The sequence below is a fragment of the Rhamphochromis longiceps genome, linkage group LG5 (assembly GCF_057381845.1).
Source record: "Rhamphochromis longiceps isolate RC_006_pf linkage group LG5, R_longiceps_female_GT1.1, whole genome shotgun sequence".
NCBI classification, from domain to species: Eukaryota; Metazoa; Chordata; class Actinopteri; order Cichliformes; family Cichlidae; genus Rhamphochromis; species Rhamphochromis longiceps.
Genome location: NC_140561.1, coordinates 23842560 through 23860861, shown reverse-complemented (window position 1 = coordinate 23860861; position 18302 = coordinate 23842560). Strand labels below are relative to the sequence as shown.

At 43.2% G+C, this 18302-nt stretch overlaps 1 protein-coding gene across 4 annotated transcripts in view; it reads right to left on the bottom strand.

The window, feature by feature from the left end:
- The window catches only part of atp2b2 (ATPase plasma membrane Ca2+ transporting 2), a 78820-nt gene that overhangs the window by 43158 nt on the left and 17360 nt on the right, over positions 1-18302 (bottom strand). For all 4 annotated transcript variants that reach the window (XM_085406756.1, XM_085406753.1, XM_085406755.1 and 1 more), the window contains exons 2-6: positions 7942-8142; positions 3838-4095; positions 3280-3405; positions 1308-1433; positions 869-901 (exon numbers count right to left, since the gene is read on the bottom strand). In XM_085406756.1, the coding sequence (XP_085262882.1) occupies positions 869-901; positions 1308-1433; positions 3280-3405; positions 3838-4095; positions 7942-8142 (744 nt within the window). The remainder of the gene's footprint in view (positions 1-868; positions 902-1307; positions 1434-3279; positions 3406-3837; positions 4096-7941; positions 8143-18302) is intronic.

Sequence of the window (18302 nt, the reverse complement as noted above, 5' to 3'; positions counted from 1 at the left end):
ATATTCAAATGTGTGGCAACATTTTGGTATGATTTTGATCATGAAATTGTCAAATTATCATTGTTGATCAGTAATTATTATTCATTTTGAATCATCATAGAAGCTTTTCCCCCCCCTGGTTTAGCCAATCAAATTAGATATATAAAAACCAAAAAAGTAAATGAATGAATATTATAGCAGCAATGCACCTAAAACCGTATTGTTGTTGAAGAACTGTAGTTATTATAAACATCACACTAAAAAGACACACAGCATTAGATTTAAGCTGGAGGGATGATCTAACAAATCTTTACCTTTTTATAATATCACTACATGTTTCCATGCAAGCTATTTTTAATTTAATGAAAATACGGAAGTGGTAGCAAAGACACTACTAAAAGGATAAACTGTGCACATATACATATTAAGATGTAAAAGAGTACATCTTATACAAGCTTGTACTAACTAGTTTACACCCTACTGCTGGTACATGTGTTGTGCACCCACAAGGCTATTGCTCTCATATCATTGTTCTGTAATACAGCAATGAGATGAGTCTGAAAGCCCGTTCTTATTCATGGCATTCAACAAGTCTATGAAGCAGGGCTTATGTTGGATGCTAGCTAGTTAGTCTGATGAGTGCAGAGCCTGTTATATGAGGAGAGGATTATGCATTGTGAAATGTGTTATCTATCAACACTTAAAAAGATGCAGTGTTGTGATTATGATGCTTCTCTTTTTAAGTGAGGAGTTTAACAGAAGCAAGGTTGCTTTGTTAGAGAAAAGGGTAGTCTAGCAACAGTGGTTTACTGGTAAGCACTAGGGGTTAAAGATCAAAAGGTTCAAGTACTGTACCACTTCCAGGGGTCAGAGAAAGGTGATACTCTACCTGTATTCTGGTGTCCGTCTTCCACTGCCCCTCCTTCGAGGCAAATTTGGAACGATAAGAGAGTAAGGACAATGATGCACCTGAACCCACAGAACCTGCATACTGCAGCTGATTACTGAGCCACCAATACTGATATCATACAGTATCTATACACATTCACTTAGTGTTGAATACTGTACTACAAACACCTACAAAAGGTGGGCATTTGTCCATTTGTGAGTTCATTCTTTAGAACCCCTCTGTTTACAAAGACAGTTAAAACACTGACATTGTGCAATGAGGTATACAGACTTTGAGAACATAAGGTAATGAAATGAGAAAAGCTTGTTTTCAGGGGTATGTTGCTGGGCAACACTGACACAAAAGCAAATTACTCAGTACTCCTGAGTATGGAGCAGGTTATATATGAGAAGATTATATAAGGATCAAATTATCTTACCTTTCTTCTCCTTTTTCTCCTCTTCCTCCACACCAGCCCCCAGCAGTGTAAAGATGATTCCAGTCTGAGAGTTGACACCGACAGCCGTCACCACCATGCGGCCCGAGCCCTCCATCACATGGGTCCCTAAAGAAAGCGCAGCAGTTTCTATATTACAGATATGCATACTTTCAGTAACTTAAAAAAAGATAAACACTTCTGTTACTTTTTAGAGCTTTTCTAGCAAAAGTTGACTGTTAATTTCTATAACAGCTCATTCCTAATACAAAGACTTATGCGACTAACTTGCTCAATCAATAACATTAAAGCGCTTTACAAACAGGTTAGTTGATCTTGTTATGTCCCAATCTTAATAAAATCATATCTATCAATGAATATGCAGAACCTGTAGACTAGGAGAAAGGTTATAGGAGCAGACGCTGTCTGGCTTCCATTTATATACAGAGTAATACTGGCTAATCTTGTTACAGTGGGCTTAGCTGTATCCATGTGAAGAGTGCATAGAGAGCAAAAGAGGAATACGTTGATTGATGCTGCAATCTTGAGACCCACTGGGAACTGTCCAGATTGGGCATTTGGTATTTTTTTTTATTCTTTCAGAGTTAGACTGTTAACAGTGACCAGTGCACTCAGTAGGGTAAAATGGGAGTCTTGACGCACTGGATAGCAAGCAAGGTGAAGGCATGCTTTAAAGGTTACATTTGGTTATGGTGAGGGTAACATTATGTCCTGCTTCTATTTAACATTCTAATCTAATGTTCATAACTAGCCAGTATAGGGTGTGACATGTTGCATAGCGGATGTGTCATGCTTCCTGACTGAAGATTGATCCTTCTCATTATATCCAGTGGGTTCAAATCTAGTTAAGGGTAAGAGGAAAGCATCATGTGTGGTAAAGTTAGTCAGGACCACAAGGCTGCAGCTTGTCTCTTCTTTTGGCCTGATACATTTTTTATTTATTTATTTTGTGTTGGGTCAGTTGGAGGGATTCAGGAGGAGGAAAACACTGGTGTGATTGATGATTAGCATTACAGCAGGATGGCAAATTGGTTGTTGTGATTAAAGGAGGCTGTGTCACACAGCACTCTCCTGTTGCATTACCTATACTGTTACTTTAGAATGGCTTATATATCAGTGTAGCTGATGTCAGACCTTTGATTCACGTAATAAGACATGATGGGCATGTCGCTGTTAAGGAACTGTCCACATGCTTTTCTGAATCTCCATGCTGTGCAGCCACCTATGGTCTTCTATCACTTCTGCTCATTTATGCATGACAGTGACATCACACATATTAACAAGCAACAAGAATCAAACCAGAACACAAAGCTGGCTTTCATCGATCACAAGTAAAGTGAGAAGCCAGGAAAAAGTGCATATTGATTCTAAATTTACATCAGTGGCTTCACTGACCTAAAAATGGGGGATTACTATATATGTCAAAGGGATTAAAAATCTCAAACATCTTAAAGACAGAGTCCTTCAAAAATCATGAGTAATAATTTAAACTCTCTTTCATTTCATATAAAATGTGCTAGAGTGACAAGTTTAACACACTAATAATGTGCCAGACTTGTATTTGCACACAGAACATCATTAACCTTGGGGAAAACAAGTTGGTGTAGGTGAATACGAGGGTAATTAAAGAAGGCAGCAAAAAGTCACACAGCTAATTATCTGCAGCAAAACATACTAATATGATCCGATTAGCCCACATTTCTCTTATCAGGAATATTCTTAAATTCTAATAATCCTGCAGTCCAAGAACCGCACTTGTGTTTCTGCTGCAGCAAAAAGCAAAATGGGTAAAGAGAAACATTTGATTAAAAACAATGTTTTTCAAGCTGTCACTGGCAGAAAAAACCCCAGACTTGTCTATTTGTTGTTTTGTTTTTCCAAACAACATGCAGGGAAAAATGGCTGTTACAAACACTATATAACATTCATAAACTACACTAAACTGAATCCATACCAGACAGCAGCATTGGGTCCTTATCTGCAGACTTCTTGACGTGGTCAGACTCTCCGGTCAGTGATGACTCATCAATCTTCAGGTCATTACCCTGGATCAACACACCATCAGCAGGAAGCAGATCACCTGTAACAATGAAAGAGGCTTTGTTGCTTTCTAAGTACTAAAAAAAACAGGCTCACTCAGGATAACCACATTTATTCTGCACCATTGTGAGGCATTACTGACAGTTGTCACTCACATTATGGAATTTGAAGATGTGCATGTGTTGCTCAGCATGCATGGGGTCAGTCTGCAGCTAATTAATTGCGTGAATGTAGCTTAACTATGTTTAATTGCTTAAGGTGGACTTCACAACTTTAATCCCCTTTTGGAAATGAGGCTGTCGTCTATTTTCAGCTTATGAACCTAGAAAATTACTTTACACAGAGCCAACTGTGGTAGCCAGTAAGCACGTCCAACGAAGCCAAACTAATCAAAATATTCTAGGAAGTTTGATTAGTTTTGGTTCATAATCATAATTAATTATTGTAATCTTGACAGTTTTGTTGCACCTACCATATTTGATCTGTGCGATATCCCCCACCACTATGTCAGCCACAGGCAGCTGGATGACCTGGCTACCACGGACCACCTGGAATTTCTGCTCCTGCTCAATGCGGCTCTGCAGCCCACGAAACTGCTTCTCCTTTGACCAGTCATTGAAGGCCGTCACCAGCACCACACACACTACAGACAACAGGATAGCGGCACCCTCAATCCAGCCAGCATCTGCCTCACCCTCATCTTCCACTCCACCTGCTGCTGCGCCACAGGCTGCAATTTCAGAACAGTGACAGAAGCATAGTCAAATAAAGTATATTAGATACATTAGATATTTACACACACACACATATATGTGTGTGTGTGTGTAAATATATATATGTATATATATATATATATATATATATATATATATATATATATATATACACAGACAGACAGACAGACAGACAGACAGACAGACAGACAGATAGATATGCATGCACATGTAAGCACGCTGCGTTTTCGTACATGGATAAATGCTGACGCACTCTGTTCACACAAATCAAGTCAACAATTTCATACATAGGTATTTACATTTACTACTAGTGAACACTTCAGAAAAATATACAAAGAGATGTAATCAAAGCTCAAACTGGAAATAGAGAAGCTGCACATAAACACAGCTGTGACTGTGTGTGTAATGTCTTTGCAATTGCAGTGCATATAAATTATGCTGAGCCTCAATGTCAGCAAGTTCTGGGAACACAACTTAACTTCCCTTCACACTAAAAAGGAGTAAGGGTATACAGTCTTAGTAATTAACTTATTAAAAAATTAACTTATTAACATAACAGCCCTTATGAAATTTGAGTATCTGATCTGTGAAAATACTGCAATCTAAAAATTTCTTTTCCCATATTATTCAGTGTTGGAGCTTCCTTAAAAAAAAAAGCATAACGCTCTTTGATGCGTGTCTGCACACACTGCAGTCCTGAAAACTATAGCCAATTATTCCTCATACGACTGATGACAGCATTTCACAGGCTTAGCCCCAACAGCAACGTTCAAATGTAGGCTCTAAATCTGTCTTCTCTCTTAGGGGGAAGCTTGTACTCTCATTCAAAACGCTCTCTTGATTTCAGGTTGATGCTAGAGTGTGGGCAGTGACAAGGTCAGATGACGTACATATTTTAGATTTATTTAATAATCTATTCCTTATGAACTGGCTTATGGAAATTATTTGTATGAGCAATATGAGCAATGACTGTGAAATTATATGAACTCTCTTTGAAAAAACCTTAAGTGTATTTACTTCTTTCTCTTGATATATTTGTTCTACTTCAAACGCGGCTCTGCAGTCTACTGGCTGTGCAATCACAGATTGGGGTATATATGGGAATGAAACAAGGCCTATTCCCAGCCCTCCTTGTGCAGCTTCATGTAATTCTCTCGGAGCTATTGAGCTGCACACTCCTGGCTAGCGGACTTCAAAAGCCCACAGCGGAGCGATTTGCTTTGCACTGTAAAACACTTGCAGCTCACAAGGGAATGAGCAGAAACCCCATGTTACAGACATTACATGTGCAGGATGTGCTTTAACCAAAAACCAGACTCCAAGAAGCAATTTGGACCAACTAGTATGCAACATAGTGACTCCAATCAATATGATGTTCATTAAGTAGATACACTGCATTAATTAACAGATTATAGCCTCCTTGATTTGTACTCCATCCGTACGCACAAAAACATACAAAACCATACACTATGTACTCGCTACGATCAACAAATTTAGACAAACATGGTATTTAGTTTTATGTCGTTTAACAGGGACAAATGCCCCCTCACAAAAAATCCTGTGATTTTTATGTTTTCTTTTTGTGAGAGACAGCTTGATACTTACGAATGCAACAGTGTGCATATTTTGACATGGGTGTGTTAGGCAAACAAAAAAGTACCCAATAAAGCTTTTCAGAACAAAATGAATAAAAACACTCATCTGATCTAAAGCAATTCAATAGTACTTTGTTATTTTTAAAGAACATTGTTAAATCATCAAATAGTCCTGCAGTAGTTTCCCTTCCCTTTTCTTATTCTGCTTGGCAAGACACTGATGGTAACACGGTCAGTGAGTAGCTGTCCATGGTACTGAAATGACGTTTCTTCACACACTAATGCAGCAAAGCACTAAAGCATCTGAAAAAGACGAAGAGCAAATTATTGCATCTACTGCAGCTGACCTTGTCATGGACATGATTAAATAAATGTGCACAAACCTGTGACCTGCATGGGGTGTACTCTCCTTCTTGCCTTATTACTATTAGAATGAACTCCAGTTGAGTAAGTAGTTAAGAAAATGGATGAATGGGTGGATTTCCATATGCTCCAAAGGCACTTTCACATTTTGCTTAATCATGCTGATTTCTATATGGGTCTTTCAAAGTTTTCCTATGTTGCATCTTACGTGCTTAGACATAATAATGAGCCATCTGATTCGACTGCAGTGAATCTTTTTCATATGGAAATGAGCATTAAGTCATCCCACCAGCTTCTATTTCTGGACTGTTGAGCTTTTTGATCTATTTATAAAAACAGTAAACGAGCAGGGAGAGATGTGTGGGTTGATGGTGTGTGATCAGATTGGGGGGGGGGGGGGTTGTATTAGTTCCCCCAACACACAAACACACACACGCCATAAATATGTTTTCTTGTCGTCAGACTTTCTTTGTCTTGGTATATGTATATGGACAAATGTATAGGTGAAGAAATGCAATATTTGCTTATCACATATATTTAATTTTTTTTCTTTTGTTTTAAAATGCAGTTTACTGCATTAATTTAATTTATACGTAGTATTTCTGCCATTTTATTTGGTCAAATTTGAAAAAAAAAGAAAGACATTATTGCATCAATCCAAATCATTTCTGTGGACTATTCTTTCATTATTATCATCCTTATCATCCTATCATCCTTGTTTTTGTTCTCACATTTTGTGAGAGATCTGAATCTCTAAGTATCCTTCCATTTCTATGACCTTATGTCCAGCTCTGCCTTTGTCTGTAACACACAAACACATATTCATTTGGGATTTCTCTGAATTAGGTGAGACAAAATGCTTTGAATTCATATCTATCTCAATCGCCCTGATACTGGCTTCTATTCATAACAGTTTAGGTCCCTGATTTACATCCATACATATTCATATCATCTGTGAAAAGAGACTTGCACACTGGCACCTATTCTGCTGCTGGTTAAAGAGAAGCTTGATAATGTATCTACAGATAGTGCAGTTATTAGCATTGCGATACCCTCGGCATTTCTTTGCTTTATTTGATACAGGGAGTTCATTCATAAAGCTAAGCAGCTAAAACGACACAAAGAACAGAAACAAGTGTCCTGACATCATAACTGATGATCAGATTCCAATTAGGCAAATTTATAGTGTAATTATTTGACTGAGTTAGTAAATCATGTATTGTTTGCTACGCTCAAACAACTAAACATGGATTAACTGTGAAATTACTAAATAAACACATCCAACTAATGCAATGGTAACCACTTCTTCATTTTCTAATGTTTCCAGCCTGATGAGACTTTTTAAACCCCCTAAAATGATGACTTGTCCCTTTGGCAGGGTAACTGAATTCCATTACTGTGATAAGGCAGGGCGCAATGACTGATGTAGCTGACTCAGCACCTCGTTATGGTCTCTGTCTTCATTTCCTGTTTCACGGCTCACAAGGCTGATGTATGGGCCCTGGGAGCTCAAGGTTATTTCTCTACTCAACACTTCATTAACCTTCCCAGTACCTTTCTTACACACATTTGACACAGTCATAATCTGCACAAACGAGCACACACACGCACAATCAAAAATTAGCCCTATGCTTGATGAGTCACTTGACCTCTTGAGGCAAGGCCACAAACAAAGTATGACCAGCCTCGGCAATTAAAAAGTGTGTGTGCAAACATGTAGGTGTAAGCACGTTAGCCCGGGCGAGTCAGGTCAGAGGAAGTGATGCCAGTGCGCCAGCACAATTATAGCCCCACTTCCATTCCCCGCAACAGAGAAGATACCACAGATAATGGCGCAGAGCAAAAATGTACAGACTTTAAAGTCACAGGAGCTGTTTCACTCACACTCTCCGCCAGTCTCCCCGGGAGGGTGGTAGAAAGAGAGACCCAGGGAGATCAGGGCAGCGATCTCCAAGATGATGAGGGTAACGTCCTGCAGGGCCTCCCATACCAGTTGCAGGAAGGTTTTTGGCTTTTTTGGAGGTATCAGGTTTTTACCAAATATTTCTTTCCTCTTGTCCAGGTCAGTTTGGGCACCTGCAAGACCTGAAAATGGAAGACACAGAAATAGATAGGGAGACAGAAGCAGATAAAGAGTTAATGTTGCGTGGATGCTTTATCCATCCATCCATGCATCCATCAATTTTATTTTGCTTATCCAATTTAGGGTTGTGGGGAGGTTGGAGCCTATCCAAGCTGCCATAGAGTGAGAGGCAGAGTATCCTGGATAGGCTGCCAATCTGTCGCCCTGCTAACACGGAGAGATAGACAACGATTCACATTCACACCTATGGGCAATTTAGAATCACCAGTTAGCCTAACCCCAGTAACTGCATGACTCTGGACGGTTGGAGGAAGTAGGAGTACCTGGAGAGAATCCACACAGATATGGGAAAATGTGCAATCTTTTTTTAATAGCATAACATAGCACCACAAACAAAATATCTCTAATTACCAGTTTGAGTCATGGTGGACTACAGCTCTGCATTCCTTATATAATTCTGCTCGGGAGATAAGGACCTTATGCTTTGACCTCATCCACCTCCTTGTATGCCATGAACTACTGCACATAAATATCTTTTGCTCTTTTATGCGAAGAAATTCATACTGGCTGCTTGAGGCACAGTTTACTTTTAGATTACAGCCCAGAAAATGATTCTCGTACACGAGTCCAAATTACAACAGTTTCAATGCTTTGACAAGAGCCACAGTTGAACATTATAAAGCTAATAATAAGGACATTATATAATCACAGAAGGTTCAGATCTATGCAAAAAGGTTTTGGTCTGTACAGTTTTATTGATTTGAGGGGATCAAATTCAGGGGATGATATGAAAAAAAAGCATTGTGGTGGATTTTGTATCTCTTACCAGCATTCTTCGCTTACATAATGGCCTTCGAATTTGTGTATAACATGTTAAACATGATATATATATAAATGTTCATCTATAAAATCTGATTTATTACAGACATTACATCAAGCTGCATTAATCTACCCGGCTGCTGTTCGGTGTTTGCTGAGCGTGCACATAAGCCCAGTGTGTTTTCACGGTTGCTCTCTCTGTCTCTTTCCCCCACAAATGCAGACATTACCACAGCATTATGTCATGCGTAGTGCGTCACTGGGTTTCCCAGGAGTGGCCCTGGATTGCACCTGATAACATCGCTGCTGCATGACAATGTTTCACATGTAAATGCGCACCGATTCCCTGCGATAAATTAGTAACATTTGTGGAAAATAAGTGGTCATCCACTAAAGGAGAAGCGAGAAATGATGACAGAGCTGTTTAAAAAAAGAAAGGAGCAAAAATATACAAAACGGAGACGGTGTAGGAGAGAGGCAGGAGATGGGAACAAAAGGAGGGAAGGCAGGAAAGAGAACAATTCCCAGCTCTTACGATGGAGAATGCCCCGGTTACAAATAGATCCGTCTATAAATAACCTTATTATCTATTCCCTTTTAATTGTCTCTTGAGAAAACCTAGCATGTACATCCACTGATCTCCACAGCATCCTGCCTCACATCTTACAAAAGCGAGTGTATGTGCTTGTGTGCGCACATGTGTGTGAGTATAAGCTCGTGACTCTTGAGAGACTGCTTGAGCTTTGTGTGTGTGCATGTGTGCGTGTGTGTTTAATAAGCTTGGCCAAGCATGCCTGCAGTTTGCTTGCAATATCAAACAGTAAGAGTAGAGCTCATATAACAGGGCTTTAGCCAGTTCCAGTTGGTTAGACACACACACACACACACACACACACACACACACACACACACGCGCGCACACACAAAGATAAACGCTGCTTATAAATACATATTTACATGAACCCTTTCTATCTTTTAAAAAAAGTCAATTTCTGCTGATACTGCAGTGATATATGTTTTTTAAAATAAATATGATAAAACAATGGATGCATATACTAATCCTAGCATTCACTTAGATGATATCTGACCTGTTATGTATTAGGCAAAATTCTTTGTGGCATTACTTTGGTTTAAAATGACCTTTAACCTTGTTAAAACTTTAAACTACATTCTCCTTAAATGCCCTTGAAATGCAAGCTACACTGTAATCAATCTCCCCAGTCATTAAATACTCAGTGTTTCCTGGAAAAGCCTCTGCTTAGTTATCTTTCATTCCCGGATCACTGATTACAATACTGCTTACAGAAAAACATCTATTTGGCCTTTTATGAAATATTGCTTGCCATGTAAATGCTGTCAGTCTACCCAACTAACTGCTCGGGCAGTGGAGGCAGTTTAAACTGTGGTGACACACAAATGAGTCACAACTTTCTCAGAAAGGATCAAGGCTGATTGCAAAGGAGTCTTTGTGTGACCATTCATTACCAAGTAATGAAACTCAAACACAACAAGCTATAATGTCAACAGCATGCAAAGAACATGAACGAATGGCAAAAAACCCTCAAGGTATTTAAATCAAATGTCAAACAGTTCTCTGTTTTTATTAAAGTCATTGATGGTTTCATTTCATTGTCATTTTTCCGCTGCCTTCATAACTTCAGTAGCCCTTCTGTCTCCATCACCCCAACACTACTCCACCTCACTGTACCAAACACGGAGGTTTGTCTACAAAGCACTAAAGTGTGTTACCTCTAAGACTGTAAAGCCCTTCTTCCTCTGCTATTTTCCAATTCCACTGCTATTTAAAGAGTCATTAGCTCGTAGCTATGCCAAACGTAAGCAGTTCCCGTTTAACAGCTGATATCTTTATATAACCTCTATGTGCTGTGTTTGATCATGTGTCTGCTTTTTCTTCATTTTGTCACAGTCTGGCGAGAGCAGACTGTATGTATTGTGAAGAGTGGACCCAAAATGCAGACACCAAGGAACTTGGATCAAAACTTGAGTAACAAAAAGCGAGCCGTTTAATGAGGCTGGCAGAAAAGGTACAAATAACGGGCAAGGCAAACAGAAATAAAATTAACATTAACCTAAACTGGGAGAACTAAACAAACAACATGGAAAAACCTGGACATGAAACATGGCATGGAGAACATGGCGTGAACAACAGACGACCTGACAAACACACACTGAAAACAGAGGACTTAAATACACAGGAGGTGATTAGGGGAAGTGGAGACACATGAGGAAACAGCTGGCACACATGAACATAATGACGTCACAGTGGGAGAGTAAAACTGAACATGATGAACACAGAACACCAGACCTCTTCACAATAAAACAGGAAACATAATGAGACATAGACATGACAACCCGAACTTGACAACGTAAGACACAGACATGAAACGCATGAAGAGCAGGGGAGATTTAACATGGTTGGAAACACGAGGGGAAAATAATAACTAGAAACACTTAGGCATAATAATACAAACTTGATAACAAATGACACGCAGCATGAAACACGAAGGTTGAGGGGAAACTTAAATACAGGGGAAGAAAACACAAGGAGTCTAATAACCAAATGAACTTAGATAACCTAATGAACAAAATAAACTCAAACTTAAAACGCTGGGTCAAAAGACCCAGGATCATGACAGAGCCCCCCCTTCAAGGGCGGATTCCAGACGCCCAAAACCATGAAGAAAAGAAGCAGCAAGAAAACAAACATGAAACAAAATCAACACAACCCACCCAGGGCGGGCGGTGGGGGTCCAGGACGGAGGGCCAGAAACAAAACAAAGAAACCGAAGCACTCAGTCCAAACACAAGGGCTAAAGAGTCCGAGACCCTGTTTCAGGAAGGCGACCATGATCTTGGCAGAAAAGGAGTTCATGGCACAGTAGTTCAGGTGGCCGACGTGGAGGCCGATGGCACAGTAGTCCATAGTTCAAGGGTTCAGGGGGCCGGCCATGTGGAAGGTGGCAGTGGAGAAGCAAGCATGGCTGGCCACACTCGGGAGGCTTGGCTCGCGGCCGGCGGTGACGTGGACGAGACCTGTCGGGTGGCTTGGCTGGCGGCCGGCGGCAGTGTGGACGTTGACGTGACCCGTCGGGTGGCTTGGCTGGCGGCCGGCGGCAGTGTGGACGTGGACGTGACCCCTCGGGTGGCTTGGCTGGCGGCCGGCGGCAGTGTGGACGTTGACGTGACCCCTCGGGTGGCTTGGCTGGCGGCCGGCGGTAGTGTGGACGTGGACGTGACCCCTCGGGTGGCTTGGCTGGCGGCCGGCGGTAGCGTGGACGTGGACGTGACCCCTCGGGTGGCTTGGCTGGTGGGACGAGCGGAGGCGTGGCGTCGACCACTGGCTGGGTCGTGGCAGGCGAGACGAGCACAGGCGTGGCTGGACCAGATAATGGCGCTGCAGGTGATGGTGTGGAGGGATGCTGGACTGGCTTGGCTGAACCTCCAGCTGGCGCAACAGGACCAGGTGACGCTGAGGCACAGGCAGAGGCCGGACCAGGCGTAGCAGAAGCACAGGCAGAGGCCGAAGACTCTGACGAGGCCGAAGACTCTGACGAGGCCGAAGACTCTGACGAGGCCGAAGACTCTGACGAGGCCGAAGACTCTGACGAGGCCGAAGACTCTGACGAGGCCGAAGACTCTGACGAGGCCGAAGACTCTGACGAGGCCGAAGACTCTGACGAGGCCGAAGACTCTGACGAGGCCGAAGACTCTGACGAGGCCGAAGACTCTGACGAGGACGAAGACTCTGACGAGGCCGAAGACTCTGACGAGGCCGAAGACTCTGACGAGGACGAAGACTCTGACGAGGACGAAGACTCTGACGAGGACGAAGACTCTGACGAGGACGAAGACTCTGACGAAGCCGGGCCAGACGAGGACGAAGACTCTGAGGCTGGGCCAGACGAGGACGAAGACTCTGAGGTTGAAGCCGGAGCCGGACCAGGTGGAGCAGGAGCAGCTGATGCAGAGGCCGGACCGGGCGAGGATGAAGGCCCTGAGGCTGCGGCTGACGAAGCACAGGCTGGAGCTGCGGCTGACGAAGCACAGGCTGGAGCTGCGGCTGACGAAGCACAGGCTGGAGCTGCGGCTGACGAAGCACAGGCTGGAGCTGCGGCTGACGAAGCACAGGCTGGAGCTGCGGCTGACGAAGCACAGGCTGGAGCTGCGGCTGACGAAGCACAGGCTGGAGCTGCGGCTGACGAAGCACAGGCGAGAGCTGGTCCTGGCGTAGCAGAGGCAGAACCAGGTGACAGTGAGGCAGCCACAGGTGGTGAAGCAGAAGGTGGCCAGACGGGCTCCTCGGGCCCGCCAGCAGACGTGGCGTGAGGCTGGACGGGCTCCTCGGGCCCGCCAGCAGACGTGGCGTGAGGCTGGACGGGCTCCTCGGGCCCGCCAGCAGACGTGGCGTGAGGCTGGACGGGCTCCTCGGGCCCGCCAGCAGACGTGGCGTGAGGCTGGACGGGCTCCTCGGGCCCGCCAGCAGACGTGGCGTGAGGCTGGACGGGCTCCTCGGGCCCGCCAGCAGACGTGGCGTGAGGCTGGACGGGCTCCTCGGGCCCGCCAGCAGACGTGGCGTGAGGCTGGACGGGCTCCTCGGGCCCGCCAGCAGACGTGGCGTGAGGCTGGACGGGCTCCTCGGGCCCCCCAGCTGACGTGGCGTGAGGCTGGACGGGCTCCTCGGGCCCCCCAGCTGACGTGGCGTGAGGCTGGAAGGGCTCCTCGGGCCCGCCAGCTGACGTGGCGTGAGGCTGGACGGGCTCCTCGGGCCCCCCAGCTGACGTGGCATGAGGCTGGACGGGCTCCTCGGGCCCCCCAGCTGACGTGGCATGAGGCTGGACGGGATCCTCGGGCCCTCCAGCTGACGCTGAAATAGGCTGCACAAACTCCAACTCAGCCCCTGGCTCCAATCTGGCCTGGATCTCGGTCCCACAGTGGCTTAGCTGAGCCTCATGGCTAGCACTTCCAGTGCAAAATGTCCTATAATTTGGCTTCTTGGAAGCAAAGTTCATAGCATGATCAATACACTGGGATGCTAGGTAGTTGTGCAGAGGGATAAGATATTCCGTGGAAGACTTGGCTGGTGATTTTTCAGTCTTAGTCATTTCATAAACATGCCCATGAACCTTTAAGGCAGTGTTTGTTCCAATATTGTCCTTAGAAAAAACGCGTGGATTCAGGATACAATCACCCACCTCATGTTGCTGTGAGCTGTGGTGACGACCTGGACGCCGCCTCCTCCTGGAAGCGGTGGTTGTGGAGGCCGGCGCCGCTACAGCTGAGGTGAATGTAGCACTGGAAGCAGCCACCGGTTGAGGTGAGGGAAACGCAGCACTTCTCTGCTGCAGTGGCGACATGGACATGGAGACAGGTGAGAGACTAAATAAGCCGACTCTTACTCCTGTAGCCGGTGAAGGAAGAGCTGCATCACCGCAGGGCTGGTGTGATTCAGCCTGCACACTGGGCACCTGCTCAGACGATGATGGTGAGGCAGAGGAGATCGTGGCTGTAGCAAACTTCTTTAAATCTGCAGGCAGGCAGTCCATAAAACCTGGGTTAGCCGTGGCTATCCGGGTCAACTGAGCCCGAATAGCCTCCTTCTCCTCCCCCTGCTTCCCTGCACAGGAGATAATCCAAAGTCCACGAAGCTGTGTAACACGAATCTTGAATTCAAAAAAGTCACTGAAATAAATGTCCGCTGGGTCCAGCATGGTCAGGTCGTTCTGTCACAGTCTGGCGAGAGCAGACTGTATGTATTGTGAAGAGTGGACCCAAAATGCAGACACCAAGGAACTTGGATCAAAACTTGAGTAACAAAAAGCGAGCCGTTTAATGAGGCTGGCAGAAAAGGTACAAATAACGGGCAAGGCAAACAGAAATAAAATTAACATTAACCTAAACTGGGAGAACTAAACAAACAACATGGAAAAACCTGGACATGAAACATGGCATGGAGAACATGGCGTGAACAACAGACGACCTGACAAACACACACTGAAAACAGAGGACTTAAATACACAGGAGGTGATTAGGGGAAGTGGAGACACATGAGGAAACAGCTGGCACACATGAACATAATGACGTCACAGTGGGAGAGTAAAACTGAACATGATGAACACAGAACACCAGACCTCTTCACAATAAAACAGGAAACATAATGAGACATAGACATGACAACCCGAACTTGACAACGTAAGACACAGACATGAAACGCATGAAGAGCAGGGGAGATTTAACATGGTTGGAAACACGAGGGGAAAATAATAACTAGAAACACTTAGGCATAATAATACAAACTTGATAACAAATGACACGCAGCATGAAACACGAAGGTTGAGGGGAAACTTAAATACAGGGGAAGAAAACACAAGGAGTCTAATAACCAAATGAACTTAGATAACCTAATGAACAAAATAAACTCAAACTTAAAACGCTGGGTCAAAAGACCCAGGATCATGACACATTTACTTGTTAAACAAACATGTTTTCATTTTTACAATGTTTTTTATTTGTTATTCCTCTTCTGTTTCCTTCTGTAATACTGTCCGAACTATTTTGTGTGTAAAGTGCTACACAAATAAATTCAGATTCAGAAGACTTTATTTATCCCTGAGGGGCAATTGATAGACTGACCTTGCCGACCGCACATACAATACAAAAACATCACATTGGGGAGACAGGTCAGACTAGGTAGCTGGCCGGTCAGCCGCATGAGCAGCGACCCGGAACCGGACTTTATTGTAGACATAAAGTCACTTTATGTCTACAATACTGATGGAATAGTGGGATAAGATAACTAAACAGTATTGTTTAAATATCCTTTGGGAAAGAAAAGGGAAATTTCATTAATATACCAACAATAAATCCTTTTTTCGTTGTTTTTTTCCCACTTCGATAAACGTTTGGATTATTTTATTACTCGTGGAAAAGACTGCATCGCAGGCTATCAGTAATGACTTTTCTTGGTATTCTGGTTCAGGGCTAAGATAAGCTGTCCAAACTTCTGTAACCTAAGAGAGATTTCGGCTCCAAAAACATTTTTAGCTCATTGTGATCAGAAAACTTTTTAAGCAGTTTTTTAGTTCCCAGTGAGGATTATTAGCAATGCATCAATTCTACCTTTCCCCGGCGACTCTTCTCGTATACTAAATGCCTGGCAATATATTTATCAGTCAAAAGCAGCAAGACCTGAGATCAAAATCCACACTGGCAAATGGCACCGGCCTAACATCCGAATTCCAAATGACAAGGGACAGGAAAAGGAACTGTAAAAAAACAAAAACAAAAAAACCCCTGCATGAAACGAAATTAGATTTTTTTTTGCACTCAGAGGGAATATGATGGTATATTTTAACAGTTGCCCTTTTTTTGTCAGCAACTAAAAATAGATCTCCATGGAAACACTATGCATCCCACTCGTTGAGTGGAAATACCCGCAACTCTCAACCTCAGAGAAAGTGTGAATAAGTAAGTGGGTGTCAGTTTTTGTGCGCTTCGTATGTGTGTTTTGTGTTAAAGTGAACGCATGCCTGCGTATTTGTGTGTGCGCAGACCGAAATAACGAGATGACCTCTAAATGTCCTTGAAAAGTATGCTCGTCAGCGTTGTGCGGGAAACAAAGGGTGTTTTTTTAAAAATACACATAGTGAGCTGAAGGTCGTTTTTTGAGGTGTTTCAGCAGGTCCCTTCACACACACCCCCCCCCCCCCCCCCTTTACACTTGTCTGCCTCAACTTTTTTTCCCTCTTTCACTGTGCGCTAAAGTGTCCAAAACAAGTTGCCATGGCAACACAATTCGATGGTGATGATGATGATGATGATGATGATGATGCTGATTCCCCCCCCCGCCACCCCCCCAAAAAGCAAATCAATAGCTTCAACATTTATTTTCAGCTTTCACCATTTTGAAAGGGAAATAGAGTGTGGTGGTGGTGGTGGTGGGGGGGGGGGGGGGGGGGGGGGGGGGGGGGGGGGCTGTTGAGGTGTGACTCACAGAGCACAAGAGCAAGAGAACAAGAAGAACAGAGAGATGGGGACTAGGCTGGATGTGGAGTAACTCTATGAATAATAACCCATCAGTGGATAAAATGTGGATAATTATCATGCTCTTATTAGAAGAGGGATTGATGGAGAAATGTGTCACAGTGTCCTTGAGAATGACCTCCATAATAATGACATCATTTTATGCCATAAAGGAGTAGAGGTTTGTTACTGTGTGTGCAAAGGCAGAATAAAGGCAACATGGATAAAATGGGCAGGTATAAAATACTGTAAGAAAACACTATGACATGTAAAAGATACGGTATAAATGATGCATTGTGGCTGCAGAGAGGATGTGAGACAGACAAAGGTAGGAATGTAAGATTCAGAGAATATTAGATAAGGACACATTACTACAAGAAAAGGAAGAAAAATATATGTAACAAGCAAAAAAAAGAAACACCTTTGTGTCCTCCAATAATCATTTAGAATGACTTTTTACTTTTCCTTGCTTTTACGCTATATCTTTAATTCTTTACATTTATTCACGCATCTGTATTAAAATACTCTGAGAGCTACTCGAAAAATCTCTTGTATGCTTAATATATTTCATATACTTGGCCAATAAAGTTGACTGTGAATCAGTTAGTCTGTGTGTAAACACTGATGCAAATGGTTCATGGCTTAGTGATATTGTTTAATATATAGTATATTTAATCAAAGTTCAGTTTCCAAGGCGATGCATTTTCTCACAGCACACATGCTGCCAAGCTGTTTTCTTTTTTGATGAAAATAAAGTTCAGAGAGTCCTGCAAAAAATAAATAAACAAATAAATAAAATACATGTGAGGAGATAGAAGTAAGCAAAAGCCTGAATTAGATCTGCTGACCCATGTCTCACATGCTGCTCCCCAACTGTGTCTGCTTGCAGCAAAGAGGACACTCTGCCATTCACCACAAACAGTGCTTAAAGCGTGTCTGATACTTTTGCTGTATGCATGCATGCCCATACATGTTTAAGCTGATGGGGTTTTTTAAATACTGTTTTCATTCTCTGCAGATGCTGATCGCCAGTATCCACATATAGTAAGAGAATATGTGCCATCACGTCTTTTAAACATGGTATGACTGAATATTTGGGGTTGCCAACAGTGTCTTTGATGGACATGAGTGTACTCTAGTTTAAGGAGTTGTTTTGTCTTAGATTTATAGACTATTTAATCAGTGCTTGGGTGCACAGATTCTCTAGGGACTCCACAGTGTGTCAAGATTCAGAGTGAAGAGGCCATGGCAGGAGGCTTGTTCTCCACGCACCACATATGCAATCTTCCAGTTTTGCTCACAG